Source organism: Hippocampus bargibanti, linkage group LG05, assembly GCF_051943395.1.
Source record: "Hippocampus bargibanti isolate YZ-2025 linkage group LG05, ASM5194339v1, whole genome shotgun sequence".
Classification (NCBI taxonomy): Eukaryota; Metazoa; Chordata; class Actinopteri; order Syngnathiformes; family Syngnathidae; genus Hippocampus; species Hippocampus bargibanti.
This window is the reverse complement of record NC_142738.1, coordinates 2,395,254-2,417,500: the sequence shown is the minus strand read 5'-3', so window position 1 is coordinate 2,417,500 and position 22,247 is coordinate 2,395,254. Positions and strand designations below refer to the sequence as shown.

The 22,247-nt window shown below is 36.9% G+C and overlaps 1 protein-coding gene and 2 non-coding genes across 3 annotated transcripts in view; 2 read left to right on the top strand and 1 right to left on the bottom strand.

The window, feature by feature from the left end:
* Positions 1–21,442, bottom strand: part of parvb (parvin, beta) — a 23,969-nt gene extending 2,527 nt beyond the window's left edge. Inside the window, exons 1-12 of the mRNA XM_088996678.1 lie at positions 21,191–21,442; positions 15,014–15,103; positions 14,718–14,788; positions 11,594–11,696; positions 10,352–10,492; positions 5,297–5,412; positions 5,152–5,210; positions 3,516–3,535; positions 3,323–3,384; positions 3,163–3,231; positions 1,617–1,718; positions 1,458–1,530 (exon numbers count right to left, since the gene is read on the bottom strand). Coding sequence (XP_088852804.1) covers positions 1,458–1,530; positions 1,617–1,718; positions 3,163–3,231; positions 3,323–3,384; positions 3,516–3,535; positions 5,152–5,210; positions 5,297–5,412; positions 10,352–10,492; positions 11,594–11,696; positions 14,718–14,788; positions 15,014–15,103; positions 21,191–21,287 — 1,003 coding nt within the window. The 5' untranslated portion in view covers positions 21,288–21,442. The remainder of the gene's footprint in view (positions 1–1,457; positions 1,531–1,616; positions 1,719–3,162; positions 3,232–3,322; positions 3,385–3,515; positions 3,536–5,151; positions 5,211–5,296; positions 5,413–10,351; positions 10,493–11,593; positions 11,697–14,717; positions 14,789–15,013; positions 15,104–21,190) is intronic.
* On the top strand, positions 7,949–8,020 carry trnag-ucc (transfer RNA glycine (anticodon UCC)). Its single transcript has one exon. It is a non-coding gene; the product is annotated as a tRNA-Gly (tRNA).
* Positions 10,151–10,222, top strand: trnag-ucc (transfer RNA glycine (anticodon UCC)). Its single transcript has one exon. It is a non-coding gene; the product is annotated as a tRNA-Gly (tRNA).
* Positions 21,443–22,247: the final 805 nt, after the last annotated feature.

The following is a 22,247-nucleotide window of genomic DNA, read 5'->3' as shown; positions in this document are numbered from 1 at the left end:
TTTTGGCCACTGGAAGAGATCCGCATGGATCACAGTGACCTGAAATGCGAGCGCCTGCTGGTGATAATGTAATAAAGCAAATGTATCACTTCATCTTTCCATTCCAGCCATTGACTGAAATTGCTTTTATGGCACAAAATGTTGATTAACCTTTAAGTAGTCCATCCGTCATGACTATTAGATTGCTTTTCAAGTTAATATCATTCGATTTCATAATGAGATCTATTTATGTATATCGATGCATGACATGCTACAGGCTGCCGAGGGTTCATTAAATTACACGGCAAAGTAATGGCCAAGTTTCATTGACTGCAACTCAAGGGGTCGTTTTAACGATGGTGCGAGGTTTCCCTCTAGTGGAATGTAACAGCATTGCAACCACTTGCACTGCATTATTTTACATCAAATATTAAAAGAGATTTATTAATATTGCAGCACAGTTCACTGCGGGAAATAAATCTTTAAAAAAGGCTGTACAGGATTCAATTAAATATGTAAAAATAAGGTTACAATAATAATAATAATAATAATAATAATAATAATAATAATAATAATAATAATAAATTTAATTTATAAGCAACTTTCAAAACTCTCAAGGACACTTTACAGTCACAGGATATATTTTCTGTGGGTGAGCAGCGGCAGCCACACGCGCCAGCGTTCACTCAACCCGGAAGTAACTAAAATAGATAGAAAGCTGGCTAGCTAATAGATGGCCAATAGATAACAAGGCAGCTAGCTAGCTGAATATGTAGCAGAGCCTATTTTAATAATAATAATAATAATAATAATAATAATACATTTTATAAGCGCCTTTCAAAACTCAAGGATACTTTGCAGTCACAAGATATATTTTTCGCGGGTGAGCAGCGGCAGCCACACGTGCCAGGGTCCACTCAACCCGGAAGTAACATAAAGTAAAAAATATAGATAGATAAGATAGATAGATACTATATACATAAATATATACATACATTAATACATACATAAATACACAACTAGATAAATAAACACATATGTAAACAAATTAATAAACAGATAACACAAATACAGCGATACCTTGGCTTACGAACTTAATTGGTTCCCAGACAGAGTGTGTACGGCGAAAAGTGTGTATCCCAAAAATTAATTTCCCATGGGAAACCATTAAAATAAGAATAATCCGTTCCCAGGTCCCCACAAAACATAATTTTCTACTTTATAATTTTCTAAGCCTTAAAACTACACAAAATATACCTTATTTTATGTATAATAAATGTGCTATGGTATTGTAATTAAAGGAATAAACTGTACTATATAATAAAGTGGTTTTATTTATCTTTGTGATTGTCGTTGATGGCTTGATGGAATGAAGTGGCCGGTCATAAATTGAACGTTCGTAAACCGAAAAGTTCGTAAACCAAGGGGTTCGTAAACCGAGGTATCACTGTACACAAATGATCAGCAAGGCAAGTTACCTTCTGGTCTGGCTTTGGGTTTTTTTAGGCCGCCATCTTGCATGAGCTCAAATGCGAATGCCACATTGTGGACCTGATTAAAAAAAGACATCTCAGTTTGTTATATAAGTTCATACCGTGCGATAACGACAATATTATATCCCATGATGGTCACGTCACCTTCTGCTCAAAGTTCTCGGGGGTGAGGAAGAAGTTGTAAAGAGGCACAAAGTAGTCCTCCAACAGCCCCATCAAGAGGATCAGGTAAACTCCATCAGCAAACTGAACACGATATTCCACCAAAATAAGAATATTAAATATACAATGGTATACTTGAAGTTTTATTTGTTCTTTAAACACACTTTCAGCATGAAAACATGAATTGTGTAAGTTCTATTTGCTCATTGAAATGAATGGAAATGCCATTAATCTGTTCCAGTACCCCAAAAGGCATTACATGTTTTTGTAATATTTTTTTTTCTTAATTTGGAAACTGTTTATTTTCCATCAGATAATCAGCACTCCACAGGATGTTTCTTTTTTTTAAACAGTAATTTAAATATTATGCAACAAATTACTTGAAACTGTTTTCTGTTTATAATTGGTTTTACATTGTGTGTTAGCATTAAGCTAGCAGGCGTTTGTGAGACAAAAATGTCCTATGGATAAATATATAATATATATAATAAATATATATATAATATAATATATAAATATATAATATATAATATATAAATATGTGATTCCAATGCTCTTACATTGTATGCTAGATTTAAAGCTAGCATACGTTTGAACGACAAAGATGCACTGTGAATAAATATACGTGTATTTCTTTTGGTTTTATATCGTGTGTTAGCCTTAAGCTAGCAATTTTTTGTAAGATAAAGATGTCATGTGGATGGATATTTGTGTACAGTAATTCTTTTGGTTTTATATGTAGATTTAAAATAAATTTCTGTATACTTTTGAACGACAAACATGTACCGTAAATAAATATACGTGTAATTCTCTTCGTGTTATACCGTGTGTTAGCCTTAAGCTAGCAATTTTTTGTAAGATAAAGATGTCCTGTGGATGGATATTTGTGTACAGTAATTCTTTTGGTTTTATATGTAGATTTAAAATAAATTTCTGTATACTTTTGAACGACAAACATGTACCGTAAATAAATATACGTGTAATTCTCTTCGTGTTATACCGTGTGTTAGCCTTAAGCTAGCAATTTTTTGTAAGATAAAGATGTCCCGTGGATGGATATTTGTGTAGAGTAAATCTTTTGGTTTTATATGTAGATTTAAAATACATTTCTGTATACCTTTGAACGACAAACATGTACCGTAAATAAATATACGTGTAATTCTCTTCGTTTTATACCGTGTGTTAGCCTTAAGCTAGCAAATTTTTGTAAGATAAAGATGTCCTGTGGATGGATATTAGTGTAGAGTAATTCTTTTGGTTTTATATGTAGATTTAAAATACATTTCTGCATACTTTTGAATGACAAACATGTACTGTGAATAAATATACATGTAATTATTTTGGTTTTATATCGTGTGTTAGCTTTAAGCTAGCAAATTTTTGTAAGATAAAGATGTCCTGCGGATGGAGATTCGTGTAATTCTCTTGTTTTTATATGTAACTTTAAAGTACATTTCCACTGGTAATGGCAATAAAAGTATGTATGTATTTATTTATTTATTGAATGAATTAGATGAACTTTGTTTACCTGAGATTCCAGCTCAGTGACTTCCAGGTTCAACTTGTTCAAGTGCTTGTTGACAAAGGTGATGAGCGACTAAAGTGACAAAAAGAGGATCATTTTTTATGATTTAATATAAATAAGATATAATTGAAAACAAGTTTATGGGGGAAAATAAGTTTCTTACCGTTTTGACCACATTGAGTTTATCGGGCGCGTGATCCAGAAGCGTGTCAAAAGCATCTCTTTCTGTTGAAAAGGCATTAGCTAATGTTAGCACATGGACATTTTTTTCTTTGTTTTTTTTTCTCACACGGTAAAACGCAAAAGTGATGACATTAAAATAACAAAAATAACACAAAGTAAGAAAAAATACTTACCAAATCTTCCCATCATCATTCTGGAAAGCAAAAAAAAAGTAAAAAATAACTTCAGTTTAGGCTACATATTAGTGCAAATTTTAGAATACGGTGGTACCTTGACTTAAAAGTGGTTGCTTGGGCTAAGAGACAGCTAGCATAGTTGTTTTATCCTCTTTTTTTAGCATTCAAAGCTGATCTTACTGTTTCTTTGAAATACATCCATTTATTAAAATAAAATAAAAAACAAGCAGCTCCAAAACTTGACATAATGGAGAAAAACTATAAGCATTATTCAAAGTCTGTCATGGTCATAAAAAGTGGACTTTGGCTAACAGTTTCCATTGAAACAAAATGGCGATTTTGCTATCCGGAAAGTCCCACCACAAAAACAAACAAACAAACAAACAAATAAATAAATAAATAAATAAATAAATAATAATTTTCATTCCAAGCAAGCAATTAATCAATCAATCAATAACAAATAATTAAATAAATAAAACTAATACATAATTTGGTAAATTAATACAGAAATAAAAATAAACAAACTAGCAAATAAAATAAATAAATACATACTTAATAAATATACATAAAAAAATAAAAACATTAATGAATAGTTACATAAATAACTAAATAAATAATTAGCTAGATACATAAATGAATAAATAAATAAATAGATAAACAAATAAATAAATAAAACTAATAAATAAACAAATACATTTTAAAATTCATAAAGAAATAAAAATAAACAAACAAACAAAATAAATAAATAACTACTTAATTTAAATAAAAAATAACACCATAAATAAATAGTAAACAAATAATGTAATAGATGAAGAATTAAATAAATAACTAAATAATTAGCTTTATAGATAAATAAATAAGTGAATGAATGAAGAAACTAAATAAGTCAAGTCAAAGTCAATATATTTATAAATAATTGGATATATAGATAAATGAATGAATAAAAAATAGATATATTAATTAACCAATTAGTTAATTAATTAATTAATGTTAATAAATTCAATTTATAAGCGCCTTTCAAAACTCTCAAGGACACTTTACAGTCACAGGAGAAGTCTTCCTGCGGGTGAGCAGCGGCAGCCAGTCGAAATTGATGCTGTAACACAGTGGTCCCCAACCTTTTTTGTGCCACGGACCGGTTTCATGTCAGACAATATTTTCACGGACCGGCGGATAAATACAACAAAATAAAATGATACGACAGGCATGCATTTTTTACTCATTTTGCTATCTTACGGTGGGCTAATTTTAGCGGTATGTATCACGTGACCTAGACAAGCGTTTTGACATGCGTCAAGAGTAAGTCATAGACGGATGTAATCTGGCAATTTTTCATTTTTCAAAATAAAACATAGTTCGGACTCAGATAATAAATAAAACGGAAATTATGTAAATTATTTATTCTTTCTGCGCGGCCCGGTACCAAATGACCCACGGACCGATACCGGTCCGCGGCCCGGGAGTTGGAGACCTCTGCTGTAACAGATTAATCGCATTTGAACATATTTCAATGGGAAAACATGATTTGAAAATCGATAATTCAGTAATCAACAGTGATGAAAAGGATCAAGTCTGCAAAAATAAAAGGGTGTATCATTGCAGATGGATACAAAGATGAAAAAGAAGCGCTCACTCGGTGGTACTGGTGAGCTCCTTGTTGACGAGTGCGGTCTGTAGGATGCCTTCTCGCTTCTACAGCAACAGCAACGACAACGACAAAAGCAGCAGCGAGTGAGAACTGAAAATGCAAAAATCACCTGAGAATGTCACAGCCTCACCTTCACCACCACCACCCTGACCGAGACGTGCTCGGGCAGTCTGATGGCCGCCTGGAAGTGGATGGCCAGAGATACCAGTAGGTGCATGATGGCTACCAGGTTTTTGCTGTGAATGGCTGATCAACACACACAAACAAACAAATGAGCAAATGGAATTAAATAAGCCCGGAAAAATGTTTTTTTTTTTTTCATTTCAAATACTTTTTTTAATCACTCAAAAGTCAAAGTGGAATTCAAAAATGTATTTAGCTGTCTGTTCGCTATGTATTAGCTAGCTATCTCTCTATCCAAGTTACTTAGCTATCTATTAGCTAGCTATCTTTCTATCCAAGTTACTTAGCTATCTGTTAGCTGTCTATTAGCTAGCTAGCTTTCTATCTGAGTTACTTCCGGGTTGAGTGAATGACTAGCAAGCTATCTGTTAGCTAGATATTAGCTAGCTATCTTTCTATCCGAGTTACTTAGCTATCTATTAGCTGTCTATTAGCTAGCTAGCTTTCTATCTGAGTTACTTCCAGGTTGCGTGAAGGCCAAACAAGCTATCGGTTAGCTAGCCATCTTTCTATCCGAGTTACTTAGCTATGTATTAGCTGTCTATTAGCTAGCTAGCTTTCTATATGAGTTACTTCCGGGTTGAGTGAATGACTAGCAAGCTATCTGTTAGCTAGATATTAGCTAGCTATCTTTCTATCCAAGTTACTTAGCTATCTGTTAGCTGTCTATTAGCTAGCTAGCTTTCTATCTGAGTTACTTCCGGGTTGAGTGAATGACTAGCAAGCTATCTGTTAGCTAGATATTAGCTAGCTATCTTTCTATCCGAGTTACTTAGCTATCTGTTAGCTGTCTATTAGCTAGCTAGCTTTCTATCTGAGTTACTTCCAGGTTGAGTGAAGGCCTAGAAAGCTATCTGTTAGCTAGCTATTAGCTATCTATCATTCTATCTGAGTTACTTAGCTATCTGTTAGCTGTCTATCAGCTAGCTAGATTTCTATCTGAGTTACTTCAGAGTTGAGTGAAGACCTAGCTAGCTATCTGTTAGCTATCTATTAGCTAGCTATCTTTCTATCTGAGTGACTTAGCTATCTATTAGCTTGCTAGCCTTCTATATGAGTTACTTCCGGGTTGAGTGAATGCCTAGCAAGATATCTGTTAGCTATCTATTAGCTAGCTATCTTTCTATCCAAGTTATTTAGCTATCTGTTAGCTGTCTATCAGCTAGCTAGCTTTCGATCTGAGTTACTTCCAGGTTGAGTGAAGGCCTAGCAAGATATCTGTTAGCTATCTATTAGCTAGCTATCTTTCTATCCGAGTTACTTAGCTATCTGTTAGCTGTCTATTAGCTAGCTAGCTTTCTATCTGAGTTACTTCCAGGTTGAGTGAAGGCCTAGAAAGCTATCTGTTAGCTAGCTATTAGCTATCTATCATTCTATCTGAGTTACTTAGCTATCTGTTAGCTGTCTATCAGCTAGCTAGATTTCTATCTGAGTTACTTCAGAGTTGAGTGAAGACCTAGCTAGCTATCTGTTAGCTATCTATTAGCTAGCTATCTTTCTATCTGAGTGACTTAGCTATCTATTAGCTAGCTAGCCTTCTATATGAGTTACTTCCGGGTTGAGTGAATGCCTAGCAAGATATCTGTTAGCTATCTATTAGCTAGCTATCTTTCTATCCGAGTTATTTAGCTATCTGTTAGCTGTCTATCAGCTAGCTAGCTTTCGATCTGAGTTACTTCCAGGTTGAGTGAAGGCCTAGCAAGATATCTGTTAGCTATCTATTAGCTAGCTATCTTTCTATCCGAGTTACTTAGCTATCTGTTAGCTATCTATTAGCTAGCTAGCTTTCTATCGGAGTTACTTCCAGGTTGAGTGAAGGCCTAGAAAGCTATCTGTTAGCTAGCTATTAGCTATCTATCTTTCTATCTGAGTTACTTCGCTATCTGTTAGATGTCTATCAGCTAGCTAGCTTTCGATCTGAGTTACTTCCAGGTTGAGTGAAGGCCTAGAAAGCTATCTGTTAGCTATCTATTAGCTATCTATCTTTCTATCTGAGTTACTTCGCTATCTGTTAGATGTCTATCAGCTAGCTAGCTTTCGATCTGAGTTACTTCCAGGTTGAGTGAAGGCCTAGCAAGATATCTGTTCGCTAGCTATTAGCTAGCTATGTTTAAAAGCTAGCTTTTAGCTATGCTAAAATGTGTGTATTCCAAAAATTAATTTCCCATAGGAAACCATGAAAATGAGAATAATCAATTCCCAGGTCCCCATAAAACATAATTTTCCACTAAATAATCATAATACATTTGATTTATAAGCACCTTTCAAAACTCTCAAGGTCACTTTACAGTCACAGGATAAATCTTTCTGTAGGTGAGCAGCGGCTGCCACATGTAATGGCGCTCTACGTCATATTTTCAATTCCTGAATAAATTTGGGGATGGTGAATGAGTTAAAACATACAGTAAAGTCTCGTTATATCAATATTCAAGGGAGTCCGAAAAAATATCGATATAACCGGGACTATCGATATATCCGACCCTGTTTGCATGTAATTTTCTCCGTGTGTGCATAGAAATAGTATCGATATAACCGGGACTATCGATATATCCGATATCGATATAACGAGACTTTACTGTATATGCAAACCACATGCACAGCGCTGGTGGTATAGTGGTTAGCATAGCTGCCTTCCAAGCAGTTGACCCGGGTTCGATTCCCGGCCTACGCATTTTATAATATTTTTCATTCAAAACATTTTCAGGGAAATGGGGGGCGGGGTTATGTTATTAATTTTAATTGTCAGTTTTGTTTTTGTTTGGTGTAGCATTTGGCCTTGCCAGTGAAACTAAGCACTCACCGTCGACGCTCCACTCGATGGACCAGCCGTGAGGACGCAGAAGCTCATTAACAGCCTCCAGAACCGTCTGAAGCTTCTGCTTCTGGCCGATCTCCGACTGGGTCACCTCGGCCACGTTCAGCTTCCGGCCCGACAGCTTTTCTGGCAAGAGGAGACACGCACTTCAAATAGATAGAGCGATTCAAATGAATTTGCGTCTATGAGTCGCGCCAATTGGATGAATAGATGCAATGGCTTCATGGGGATATATCTTGTTAGACAATATCAATCAGAAAGTGGTTCAGGAAGCGTATTTTAAAAAGTCCAAATACTGTACGAAATTACAATTTATGAGAAATAAAACGAGTATGCGTCTTCAGTTGACCTCATTCAAGACGTCATGAAAATCTATTAGCTGGCTATCTTGTTATCTAGCTGGCTATCTTGCTATGTAGCTAGCTACTGTATCTATTAGCTATATAACTAGCTAGCTATTATTCTATCTAGCTATCTATTCGCTATATCGCTCATATATATATATATATATATATATATATATATATATATATATATATATATATATATATATATACAGTAAAGTCTCGTTATATCGATATCGGATATATCGATAGTCCCGGTTATATCGATACTATTTCTATGCACGCACGGAGAAAATTGCATGCAAACAGGGTCGGATATATCGATAGTCCCGGTTATATCGATATTTTTTCGGACTCCCTTGAATATCGATATAACGAGACTTTACTGTATATATATATATATATATATATATATATATATATATATATATATATATATATATATATATATATATATATATATATATATATATATATATATATATATATATATATATAGCTTATATAGCTTATATAGCTTATATGTATAGCTATAAATCGCCAATCGCTATATATTCGCTATATCTATTAATAGATATAGCTATTCGCTAGGTATTAGCTAGCTATTAGCTATCTATTCGCTAGCTATTAGCTATCTATTCACTAGCCAGCTAGATTGCTATCTATTCGAGTTACTTCTGGGTTGAGTGAACGCTGGCGCGTGTGGCTCCCACTGCTCACCCACAAAAAAAAAACTTATTCTGTGACTGTAAAGTGACCTTGAGAGTTTTGAAAGGCGCTTATAAATGAAATGTATTATTATTGTTATTGTTATTATTATTATTATTATTATTATTATTATTATTATTATAAAAATAAATACAGAAATAATTACATAGAAGTGACTCACCGAAAAGCTTCTGCAGCACTTGTCCATCATAGCAGTCCTCCTCCAGGTCTTTCACGATGATCCTGTCTTCCTCCAGCTCACTGTTGATCCAATCAATGAGCACCTGCACACATGATATGATGGATAGAAAATTTGGCTTGTGCGGGTTATTTGTGGAGCCTGATTGATGGGAATTTTAACCTTGCAGTCTACACTCCGCCTTTGAAACGAGTCCAAATTTCACTGTTTTGTATCCATTTTGTCACTCTCTCTTTCTGTCGTCTGCCTGTCTATTTAATGTTAAAACCACCTCCCCTCACTGCTGCGTTTTTGACCAATCACGTGGCTTTAACCAAAGACTGGGGGCGGGGAATAGAGGAAAAAAAATAGCGGCAGCAATTTTTTTTTTGGGAGAATGTCTTTACTCTCTCTTTGTCTGTAACCCCACCCCCACTCACTGCTGCGTTCTTGACCAATCGCATGGCTTTAGCCGACGACTGGGGGCGGGGAATAGAGGACCAAAACAAGCCGGCTGCCATTTTCTTTTATGGTCATTGTGGCAGCTCCGTGTGTATCCCGAAAAATAGTTTGTATGCCAAGGTAAAATTTTCATAAATTTAACGTTTGTAAACGGAAAAGTTTGTAAACAGAGGCATCACTGTGCATGTAATTTTCTCCGTGTGTGCATAGAAATAGTATCGATATAACCGGGACTATCGATATATCCGATATCGATATAACGAGACTTTACTGTATATGCAAACCACATGCACAGCGCTGGTGGTATAGTGGTTAGCATAGCTGCCTTCCAAGCAGTTGACCCGGGTTCGATTCCCGGCCTACGCATTTTATAATATTTTTCATTCAAAACATTTTCAGGGAAATGGGGGGCGGGGTTATGTTATTAATTTTAATTGTCAGTTTTGTTTTTGTTTGGTGTAGCATTTGGCCTTGCCAGTGAAACTAAGCACTCACCGTCGACGCTCCACTCGATGGACCAGCCGTGAGGACGCAGAAGCTCATTAACAGCCTCCAGAACCGTCTGAAGCTTCTGCTTCTGGCCGATCTCCGACTGGGTCACCTCGGCCACGTTCAGCTTCCGGCCCGACAGCTTTTCTGGCAAGAGGAGACACGCACTTCAAATAGATAGAGCGATTCAAATGAATTTGCGTCTATGAGTCGCGCCAATTGGATGAATAGATGCAATGGCTTCATGGGGATATATCTTGTTAGACAATATCAATCAGAAAGTGGTTCAGGAAGCGTATTTTAAAAAGTCCAAATACTGTACGAAATTACAATTTATGAGAAATAAAACGAGTATGCGTCTTCAGTTGACCTCATTCAAGACGTCATGAAAATCTATTAGCTGGCTATCTTGTTATCTAGCTGGCTATCTTGCTATGTAGCTAGCTACTGTATCTATTAGCTATATAACTAGCTAGCTATTATTCTATCTAGCTATCTATTCGCTATATCGCTCATATATATATATATATATATATATATATATATATATATATATATATATATATATATATATACAGTAAAGTCTCGTTATATCGATATCGGATATATCGATAGTCCCGGTTATATCGATACTATTTCTATGCACGCACGGAGAAAATTGCATGCAAACAGGGTCGGATATATCGATAGTCCCGGTTATATCGATATTTTTTCGGACTCCCTTGAATATCGATATAACGAGACTTTACTGTATATATATATATATATATATATATATATATATATATATATATATATATATATATATATATATATATATATATATATATATATATATATATATATATATATATATAGCTTATATAGCTTATATAGCTTATATGTATAGCTATAAATCGCCAATCGCTATATATTCGCTGTATCTATTAATAGATATAGCTATTCGCTAGGTATTAGCTAGCTATTAGCTATCTATTCGCTAGCTATTAGCTATCTATTCACTAGCCAGCTAGATTGCTATCTATTCGAGTTACTTCTGGGTTGAGTGAACGCTGGCGCGTGTGGCTCCCACTGCTCACCCACAAAAAAAAAACTTATTCTGTGACTGTAAAGTGACCTTGAGAGTTTTGAAAGGCGCTTATAAATGAAATGTATTATTATTGTTATTGTTATTATTATTATTATTATTATTATTATTATTATTATTATAAAAATAAATACAGAAATAATTACATAGAAGTGACTCACCGAAAAGCTTCTGCAGCACTTGTCCATCATAGCAGTCCTCCTCCAGGTCTTTCACGATGATCCTGTCTTCCTCCAGCTCACTGTTGATCCAATCAATGAGCACCTGCACACATGATATGATGGATAGAAAATTTGGCTTGTGCGGGTTATTTGTGGAGCCTGATTGATGGGAATTTTAACCTTGCAGTCTACACTCCGCCTTTGAAACGAGTCCAAATTTCACTGTTTTGTATCCATTTTGTCACTCTCTCTTTCTGTCGTCTGCCTGTCTATTTAATGTTAAAACCACCTCCCCTCACTGCTGCGTTTTTGACCAATCACGTGGCTTTAACCAAAGACTGGGGGCGGGGAATAGAGGAAAAAAAATAGCGGCAGCAATTTTTTTTTTGGGAGAATGTCTTTACTCTCTCTTTGTCTGTAACCCCACCCCCACTCACTGCTGCGTTCTTGACCAATCGCATGGCTTTAGCCGACGACTGGGGGCGGGGAATAGAGGACCAAAACAAGCCGGCTGCCATTTTCTTTTATGGTCATTGTGGCAGCTCCGTGTGTATCCCGAAAAATAGTTTGTATGCCAAGGTAAAATTTTCATAAATTTAACGTTTGTAAACGGAAAAGTTTGTAAACAGAGGCATCACTGTATTTCTTATTTGTTTACCTTCAGCAAATCTTTAAACTTGGGGTCATCCCGGGACGTCGGATCCAGCATGATCCTCTCGGCGTTCTCCTCTGTTAAGACAAAGTCAAGAAGAATTTTTTTTAAATTATAAACCCCGCCCCTCACGGCCTCCTTTTCACACATCCTTGCGTGAAGACACATTTTGAGTGCCCTCGCGATGATGAAAAAATTGTGAGTTGTTAAAAACGTCAAGAAGTGCTATAGCGCAAACAGAAGTGCGAGTACGGTGGCCCTGGAGGGGCAAGAAGGTGATGATTGCAATTACGTGTTCTTACCCAGTTGAGTGTCCTCGGGATGGACGTCTGTCCCAGACGGGAGCATTGGAGCGTTGATGGCATTTTTGCCTTCCTCGTGGAGGTCACTCACTAGACTCACAAAAACACACAATTAGTAGTCACCAACTATTCTTTTTTTTTTTTTTTTTTAACCAATCAGATTTCAAATGGGGAGGGCCCATTTTTTTCTGCCATTTAAAGGACAACCGACGCCTCCGAACAAGTTGCGTCCATAATTTGTAAAATCACTTCAAATGACTTCTACTGAGCGTATTTTAAAAATATTCCACCTCATATATCTATATTTCACGTTTTAAAGGACAACCGACGTCAGAAAAAGGCTTTGAAAGGCTTTGACATGTTTATTTATATTTTTATATATTTTTGTGTTTATTTATGTAATTGTTCAGTTGTTTGTTGATTTATGTATTTATTTATGTATGTACGTATTTTTTTATTTATTTGTTTTAAAGGCCATTTTGATTTTAAACACCTTTTTTTTTCAATCATCAGATTCGATAGAACACGATTTTGGCTTTCTAGGTTTATATTGTGCACACACACACAAAAAAAATACATATTCTACGTTTGATAATGCAATGCAATTCGAACTTCAAAGCAGTCATTTCTATTAGCTTGGGGCGAGGGTAAGGCCTCCATAAGCACATTTCCTATCTGATCCCCGCAGTCCGTTTTAGCCTGGAATCTCCTCATGGATCAACATTTGGCTGCATAATTACAGAGCAGGATGGCCGTATTTCATCCTAATTGCTCGCCTTCCTCCCCGCGGCGGCACATTTGCTTGCGTTACGCCCGCTTCTGTGTCAAGTACAACCTCGATCCGAGATTTAGACTGCGCAACAAAATAAAGACGAACAACCACCACCACCGGATGGGCAGAAACTAAAATCTACGACAACAGCAGCACGGACGGACGGACGGACGGACGGATGTGTCATTTTGGAAATGGAAGGCATTTGTGATTGATCAACAAAGCTCATCAGAGTACCTGGTTTCTTCCGCTTGGTTCCACAAAGCAGCCCCGCCATGTCCCCACTTTGTAACTCCTGATGGAAATGTGTGTGAGCAATGCAGTAAATGCGTGCAGACTATATTCAATGTGCGCGTCAATATGTGTGATGTGTGCGAGCAGGGCCAAACGGCAGCAAGAGAGGGCGGAGCGGGGTCAGGGGTGTGGGGTGGGTCGGGCGTGTTTATTTCTGTCACAAACCTCCTCCCCACCTTCGAGGTCCAGTTACCGGAGTTGTGTTTTTATGGGCTGCATGCTTTCAGAGAAGAAGAAGATACACATTGAAGTTAATGTAAGACTGTGATACATTTCATTTCTAAGCGCTTTTCAAAACTCTCAAGGTCACTTTACAGACACAGGATAAATTTTTCTGTGGGTGAGCAGCGGCAGCCACACGCGCCGGCATTCACTCAACCCGGAAGTAACTCAAATAGATAGAAAGTAAGCTAGCTAGGTGATAGATAGCTAATAATAATAATAATAATAATAATAATAATAATAATAATAATAATAATAAACCCATCTGTTTAAAATTGCTTTCCTTCATACTTATATTAACATACATACTATCTAGCTGGCTATCTATTAGCTGTCTAGCAAGCTAGCTATCTGTTAGCTATCTAGCTGGCTATCTATTAGCTGTCTAGCAAGGTAGCTATTAGCTGGCTAGCTGTAAGCTATCGAGCTGGCTAGTAATTAGCTACCTAACTAGCTTTCTATCTATTTGAGTTACTTCCGGGTTGAGTGAACGCTGGCGCGTGTGGCTGCCGCTGCTCACCCACAAATTTATCCTGCGACTGTAAAGTGACCTTGAGACTTTTGAAAGGTGCTTATAAATGAAATGTATTATTATTATTATTATTATTATTATTATTATTATTATTATTATATTAGCCGTGAATGGTGCCGTGCAATCAATTCTGTAAATTTGCTGAGTCATTGATCATGTGATGAATTCATTGGATTTTTATTCTTTTTTAAACAATTCAAATTGGGAATATAATTTTAGGGGAGACTAAAATTTCAAGGCTAAAGCTGCCTTGAATGTAGCTGTAGATTGCTGCCTAAGCTATTAAGCTAGCCGCTAACTTGTGAGCGTGGGTTTTCTCCGCGTACTCCGGCTATTTCTTATTTGTTTACCTTCAGCAAATCTTTAAACTTGGGGTCATCCCGGGACGTCGGATCCAGCATGATCCTCTCGGCGTTCTCCTCTGTTAAGACAAAGTCAAGAAGAGTTTTTTTTAAATTATAAACCCCGCCCCTCACGGTCTCCTTTTCACACATCCTTGCGTGAAGACACATTTTGAGTGCCCTCGCGATGATGAAAAAATTGTGAGTTGTTAAAAACGTCAAGAAGTGCTATAGCGCAAACAGAAGTGCGAGTACGGTGGCCCTGGAGGGGCAAGAAGGTGATGATTGCAATTACGTGTTCTTACCCAGTTGAGTGTCCTCGGGATGGACGTCTGTCCCAGACGGGAGCATTGGAGCGTTGATGGCATTTTTGCCTTCCTCGTGGAGGTCACTCACTAGACTCACAAAAACACAGAATTAGTAGTCACCAACTATTCTTTTTTTTTTTTTTTTTTAACCAATCAGATTTCAAATGGGGAGGGCCCATTTTTTTCTGCCATTTAAAGGACAACCGACGCCTCCGAACAAGTTGCGTCCATAATTTGTAAAATCACTTCAAATGACTTCTACTGAGCGTATTTTAAAAATATTCCACCTCATATATCTATATTTCACGTTTTAAAGGACAACCGACGTCAGAAAAAGGCTTTGAAAGGCTTTGACATGTTTATTTATATTTTTATATATTTTTGTGTTTATTTATGTAATTGTTCAGTTGTTTGTTGATTTCTGTATTTATTTATGTATGTACGTATTTTTTTATTTATTTGTTTTAAAGGCCATTTTGATTTTAAACACCTTTTTTTTTTCAATCATCAGATTCGATAGAACACGATTTTGGCTTTCTAGGTTTATATTGTGCACACACACACAAAAAAAATACATATTCTACGTTTGATAATGCAATGCAATTCGAACTTCAAAGCAGTCATTTCTATTAGCTTGGGGCGAGGGTAAGGCCTCCATAAGCACATTTCCTATCTGATCCCCGCAGTCCGTTTTAGCCTGGAATCTCCTCATGGATCAACATTTGGCTGCATAATTACAGAGCAGGATGGCCGTATTTCATCCTAATTGCTCGCCTTCCTCCCCGCGGCGGCACATTTGCTTGCGTTACGCCCGCTTCTGTGTCAAGTACAACCTCGATCCGAGATTTAGACTGCGCAACAAAATAAAGACGAACAACCACCACCACCGGATGGGCAGAAACTAAAATCCACGACAACAGCAGCACGGACGGACGGACGGACGGACGGATGTGTCATTTTGGAAATGGAAGGCATTTGTGATTGATAAACAAAGCTCATCAGAGTACCTGGTTTCTTCCGCTTGGTTCCACAAAGCAGCCCCGCCATGTCCCCACTTTGTAACTCCTGATGGAAATGTGTGTGAGCAATGCAGTAAATGCATGCAGACGATATTCAATGTGCGCGTCAATACGTGTGATGTGTGCGAGCAGGGCCAAACGGCAGCAAGAGAGGGCGGAGCGGGGTCAGGGGTGGGGGGGGCGTGTTTATTTCTGTCACAAACCTCCTCCCCACCTTCGAGGTCCAGTTACCGGAGTTGTGTTTTTATGGGCTGCATGCTTTCAGAGAAGAAGAAGATACACATTGAAGTTAATGTAATACTGGGATACATTTCATTTATAAGCGCTTTTCAAAACTCTCAAGGTCACTTTACAGACACAGGATAAATTTTTCTGTGGGTGAGCAGCGGCAGCCACACGCGCCGGCATTCACTCAACCCGGAAGTAACTCAAATAGATAGAAAGTAAGCTAGCTAGGTGATAGATAGCTAATAATAATAATAATAATAATAATAATAATAATAATAATAATAATAATAAACCCATCTGTTTAAAATTGCTTTCCTTCATACTTATATTAACATACATACTATCTAGCTGGCTATCTATTAGCTGTCTAGCAAGCTAGCTATCTGTTAGCTATCTAGCTGGCTATCTATTAGCTGTCTAGCAAGGTAGCTATTAGCTGGCTAGCTGTAAGCTATCGAGCTGGCTAGTAATTAGCTACCTAACTAGCTTTCTATCTATTTGAGTTACTTCCGGGTTGAGTGAACGCTGGCGCGTGTGGCTGCCGCTGCTCACCCACAAATTTATCCTGCGACTGTAAAGTGACCTTGAGACTTTTGAAAGGTGCTTATAAATGAAATGTATTATTATTATTATTATTATTATTATTATTATTATTATTATTATATTAGCCGTGAATGGTGCCGTGCAATCAATTCTGTAAATTTGCTGAGTCATTGATCATGTGATGAATTCATTGGATTTTTATTCTTTTTTAAACAATTCAAATTGGGAATATAATTTTAGGGGAGACTAAAATTTCAAGGCTAAAGCTGCCTTGAATGTAGCTGTAGATTGCTGCCTAAGCTATTAAGCTAGCCGCTAACTTGTGAGCGTGGGTTTTCTCCGCGTACTCCGGCTTCCTCGAACATTCCAAAAACATACATGGCAGGATGTTTGAACACCTCAATTGTCCCTGTTTTAACCAGCAACATGAAGAAAATGGTGTCAACTAATTTTCTGCACATCACAAAAGCGTGGTCGTCATGTTTTAACCTGTCTGCCACAAAATCCCTTTTCTACCCAAAACACGTTTTTCTACTTGAGCTGACTTTCTCACTCAGCAAAAATGTCGCTTTTCAATGAGGCGCCAAATGAAGCCTTCAATATATCTTACTTCCAGTAGGCAATCAATCAGGCAGTGACTCTATTACCGCTAACACAATTACGCTAATTCAATCCAGAGCAAAGCCGGCATCCCAGATAAAAGCCAGAATTTCCTGCTTGTTTCCATACTTCATATCTATATTTCTTTACATATATCTATATTTAGCGAGATAGATAGATAGATAATAGACTATAATAGAATAGATCTATATTTAGGTAGCTAGCTAGCTAAACATAGATGTATATGATGGATAGCTGCCTAGCTAGCTAGCTAGTTGCTAAATAGATAGCTAGATAGATAGCTAGGTGGCTGGACGGACAGACAGACAGACAGACATATTAGCATATTTGTCAATAAAGCTGACTTTGACTTTGATAGATAGATAGATAGATAGATAGATAGATAGATAGATAGATAGATAGATAGATAGATAGATAGATAGATAGATAGATAGATAGATAGATAGATAGATAGATAGATAGATAGATAGATAGGTAGGTAGGTAGGTAGGTAGGTAGGTAGGTAGGTAGGTAGGTAGGTAGGTAGGTAGGTAGGTAGATAGATAGATAGATAGATAGATAGATAGATAGATAGATAGATAGATAGATAGATAGATAGATAGATAGATAGATAGATAGATAGATAGATAGACAGACAGACAGACAGACAGGTAGGTAGGTAGGTAGGTAGGTAGGTAGGTAGGTAGGTAGGTAGGTAGGTAGGTAGGTAGATAGATAGATAGATAGATAGATAGATAGATAGATAGATAGATAGATAGATAGATAGATAGATAGATAGATAATAGACTATAATAGAATAGATCTATATTTAGGTAGCTAGCTAGCTAAACATAGATGGATATGATGGATAGCTGCCTAGCTAGCTAGCTAGTTGCTAAATAGATAGCTAGGTGGCTGGACGGACGGACGGATGGGCGGGCGGACAGACAGACAGACAGGCAGACATATTAGCATATTTGACAATAAAGCTGACTTTGACTTTGATAGATAGATAGATAGATAGATAGATAGATAGATAGATAGATAGATAGATAGATAGATAGATAGATAGATAGATAGATAGATAGATAGATAGATAGATAGATAGATAGATAGATAGATAGATAGATTACTGCTCTACCTACCTGATGTTTTTAGCTAACTAGCTGGCGAATGTTTTTAGCTAGCTAGCTAGCTAATGTTTTTTAGCTAGCTCGCTGATACTTTTAGCTCGTGATATTGTTCAAGGCTTGGAAGTGTTGGACCTAACAATGGCAGGTAGAAATTTTGACAGTTTTCTATTCAAAGGCAAAAATGTGAGCGGTAAACAAAAACAATGAAGGTAAATATTCCGCCATTAGGTGGTGGGAGACAGTTGACTGGGTGTGGATATAAATACAGTGGCTGTAGACGGAGGCGACACACTGGCTCTTAAAAATAGCGCTGGTTATTTACACCAGCGTGGGACAGGAGAGGGATAGAAGCAACGAGATGACAGCGGGGAGGCCAGTTCTGCATAGTTAACGTTGAAGAGAATGAAATGGGAATATATATATATATATATATATATATATATATATATATATATATATATATATATATATATATATATATATATATACATATATACATACATACATACATACATACATACATACATACATACATACATACATACATACATACATACATTTTTAATGGCTTGATGTATTTAATGCCAAAAATACTTTATATATACCCTGCTGAGTAATTTTGTAAAATGCAAGCATAAAAAAATAAAAATCGTAAACAAAACTTACATTTCGCAGTCATCATTCCAAAGCAAGCCAGCAAAGTGAAGATCAACAATAAAATACAACATTACATCATCCGGATGTGACGGTCTGATACGTTGGTCTTGTCACCAAAGCACACACTTCCTGTCAGTTTGTTACAAACTGAATGAAAACTACAGCCATCTTTGGCTATGTGAGAAAAAGGGGAAGTAAGAGTGGGGGCGAAAATAAAGTCAATAACATCATTAAAGGACAACCGACGCCTCCGGACAAGTTGTGTCCATAATTTGTAAAATGACTTCAAATGACTTCTACTGAGTGTATTTTACAAAGATTCCACGGCATATAGCTATATTTTACGTTTTAAGACTCGCGCTGAATATTCAGAAAGTCTTGTTTTCGAGTTGGTGACGAGTCTGTATGTGACGTTACGGAGGGAACGCCCCTGACCGATAAGGCGACACACAATGCATTTTGGGTACTTTTTTTTCGTGTGAAAACACCGTGTTGATCGCAAAATTAGAAGGAAAACACATAAAAACCGCGATGAATTGTTGTGTGTTGCACCAAGACTACTATTTGGTACTAGTTGACACAAATTCCCAACAGACAAATCAGCCCATTTCCGACAGAGCTTGGGCGCCATCTTGTGCATTTTCTGGGTGCTACATTGGAGTCCAGACGCCTCAAAATGATACGGAAGGACTTCTTTAATCGATTGCAAACATTTATGCTTTCCTTTTCAGAATTATTTGAATCATATTCAGAACTGGATTATTATACAACGGAAAACACACTTTTGTTAATGACATAAAATAAAAATAATTTTTAAAATAACTAAACCCGAATTCATTTGAATGCTAGCATTTTTTTGTCATTCGATACCTTACACAAAATTACTGAAAAAGAAAGGTCAAAAAACAGAGAATCATAGTTTGCTTTATTACACGGTGTTTGGAATAAAATATTCCAAACGTTACTAAAAAGAACTACAACAAAAATTAAAACTAATAATAATATCTATATTTTTGGGTTTATTTTGCGTTTAACTCATCCACTGCCAGATAAATTGCAAAAATGTGTCCATTCCAGTGCCAGGGTTTTTGTCATTTTCACTCAAATTGCATGAACCATATTGAGTTTTAGGACTCCGTTCACATTCTATACAGTGTTAGAAATCTTAGACTCTTCTTTCATCAGAAAAAAAATGTTAATTCCTAAGTTATACATGTCTGAGGTTATCCGCTCTTGAAATGGCAAATGACACCCCCTTGTGGCAGGGAAAAACATTGCCAGAGGTTTGACCAGCGCTTTATTAGTCCCACAATGGGGGAAATTGGGAAATTTGCACAAATAAATTCGGGTATGGCAGTGAACTAGTTAAGAATGTCCATCAGCAGACCACACTTCCACACATACACACAAACACCAAAATGTACCAATATTATGGGGTAATCTACCGCATGCTGTTTGGACAATAGTTAGCAATGTCAAGCCAACCCAATGAGTGGCTTTTGTAAGTCCTTCAACAACTTGCGGTCCACTTTCACACAAAACATCTCGCAGCTGTCTCCTTAACCACAAACACAGACACACACACACCACACACACACACACACACACACACACACACACACACACACACACACACACACACACACACACACACATTTACTTGCTCAAAATAAATTGAGAAAGTCCGACAACTGTTTTAAACGTAAACAAAGAGACCGATTTGAACTTCCTCTTAACGACGTAGCATTCCGGTGCGATTCCATTTGCGTCGATTAAAATAATATAAGTAAAGCTTTATTAGTCTAACAACGGAGACATTCCTAATTAGTCAGACGTCATCATAGCAAACCATAGAAAGCCGGCATTTCATTAGCGTACCACGTGACTGTCAAACGTATAAGCGCAAACGAGGAAAATAAAGCAAGCGGATTGTTAAAATAACATAATTGAAAAATAACAATAACAAATGACAGAAACTCAAATAGAGGACTGACCTTCTTTGGCTTTCTTCCTACGAACCAAAGTACCCCCGAGTCTGCCTAGAAAAGATTCGTCCTTTTTGCTTTTGGCGGACTGTAAGCTAGCGGACATCTTTCACAACGGTGTGTGTGTGTGTGTGTGTGTGAGTGTGTGGCTCTCACACACAAACACACACACACCTAATAGTGATGACAAACGGGGAATCGTGCAAGCAAACACAGACACACACACACACACACACACCGGCTAACTCAAGCAAGGGCAGAGAGGCTGGGGCGACGTACGATGTGACTCACGTGGAGCAGTGCGTCAAGTTCACAGCGCCCCCAAAAGGCCAAAGTGGAACTACACGGTCTTTTTTATTATATGGTTAATAATAATAATAATAATAATACTTTTCATTTATAAGCGCCTTTCAAAACTCTCAAGGTCACTTTACAGTCACAGGATAAGTTTTTCTGTGGGTGATAATAATAATAATAATAATAATAATAATAATAATAAATGTCATTTATAAGCGTATTTCAAAACTCTCAAGGTCACTTTACAGTCACGAGATAAGTTTTTCTATGCGTCAGCCACACGCGCCAGCGTTCACACAACCCGTAACTGAAATAGATAGAAAGCTAGCTGGCTAAATAGCGAGCTAGCTGGGTAGATAATAGCTAGCTAGCGATTAATAATAATAATAATACATTTCATTTCTAAGCGCCTTTCAAAACTCTCAATGTAACTTTACAGTCACAGGATACGTTTTTCTGTGGGTGAGCAGCGGCAGCCACACAGGCCAGTCTTCACTCAACCCAGAAGTAACTCAAATAGAAAGACAACTAGCTAGCTAGCTACCTAGCTAGCTAATAGACAGCTAGACAGCTATTAGATAGCCAAATAGCTAGCTAGATAGCTAGTAGCCAGTTAGTAGATAGCTAATAGATAGCCATTCGATATCTATTAGATAGCTCGGCAAATATCTAGCTAGATAGCTATTAGATAGCTAGCCAGATAGATTAAGTGAAGTATATCTGAAGGCCAACTCCAGAATTTGGTGCCGTGAGGCAAATTGGCGTATGG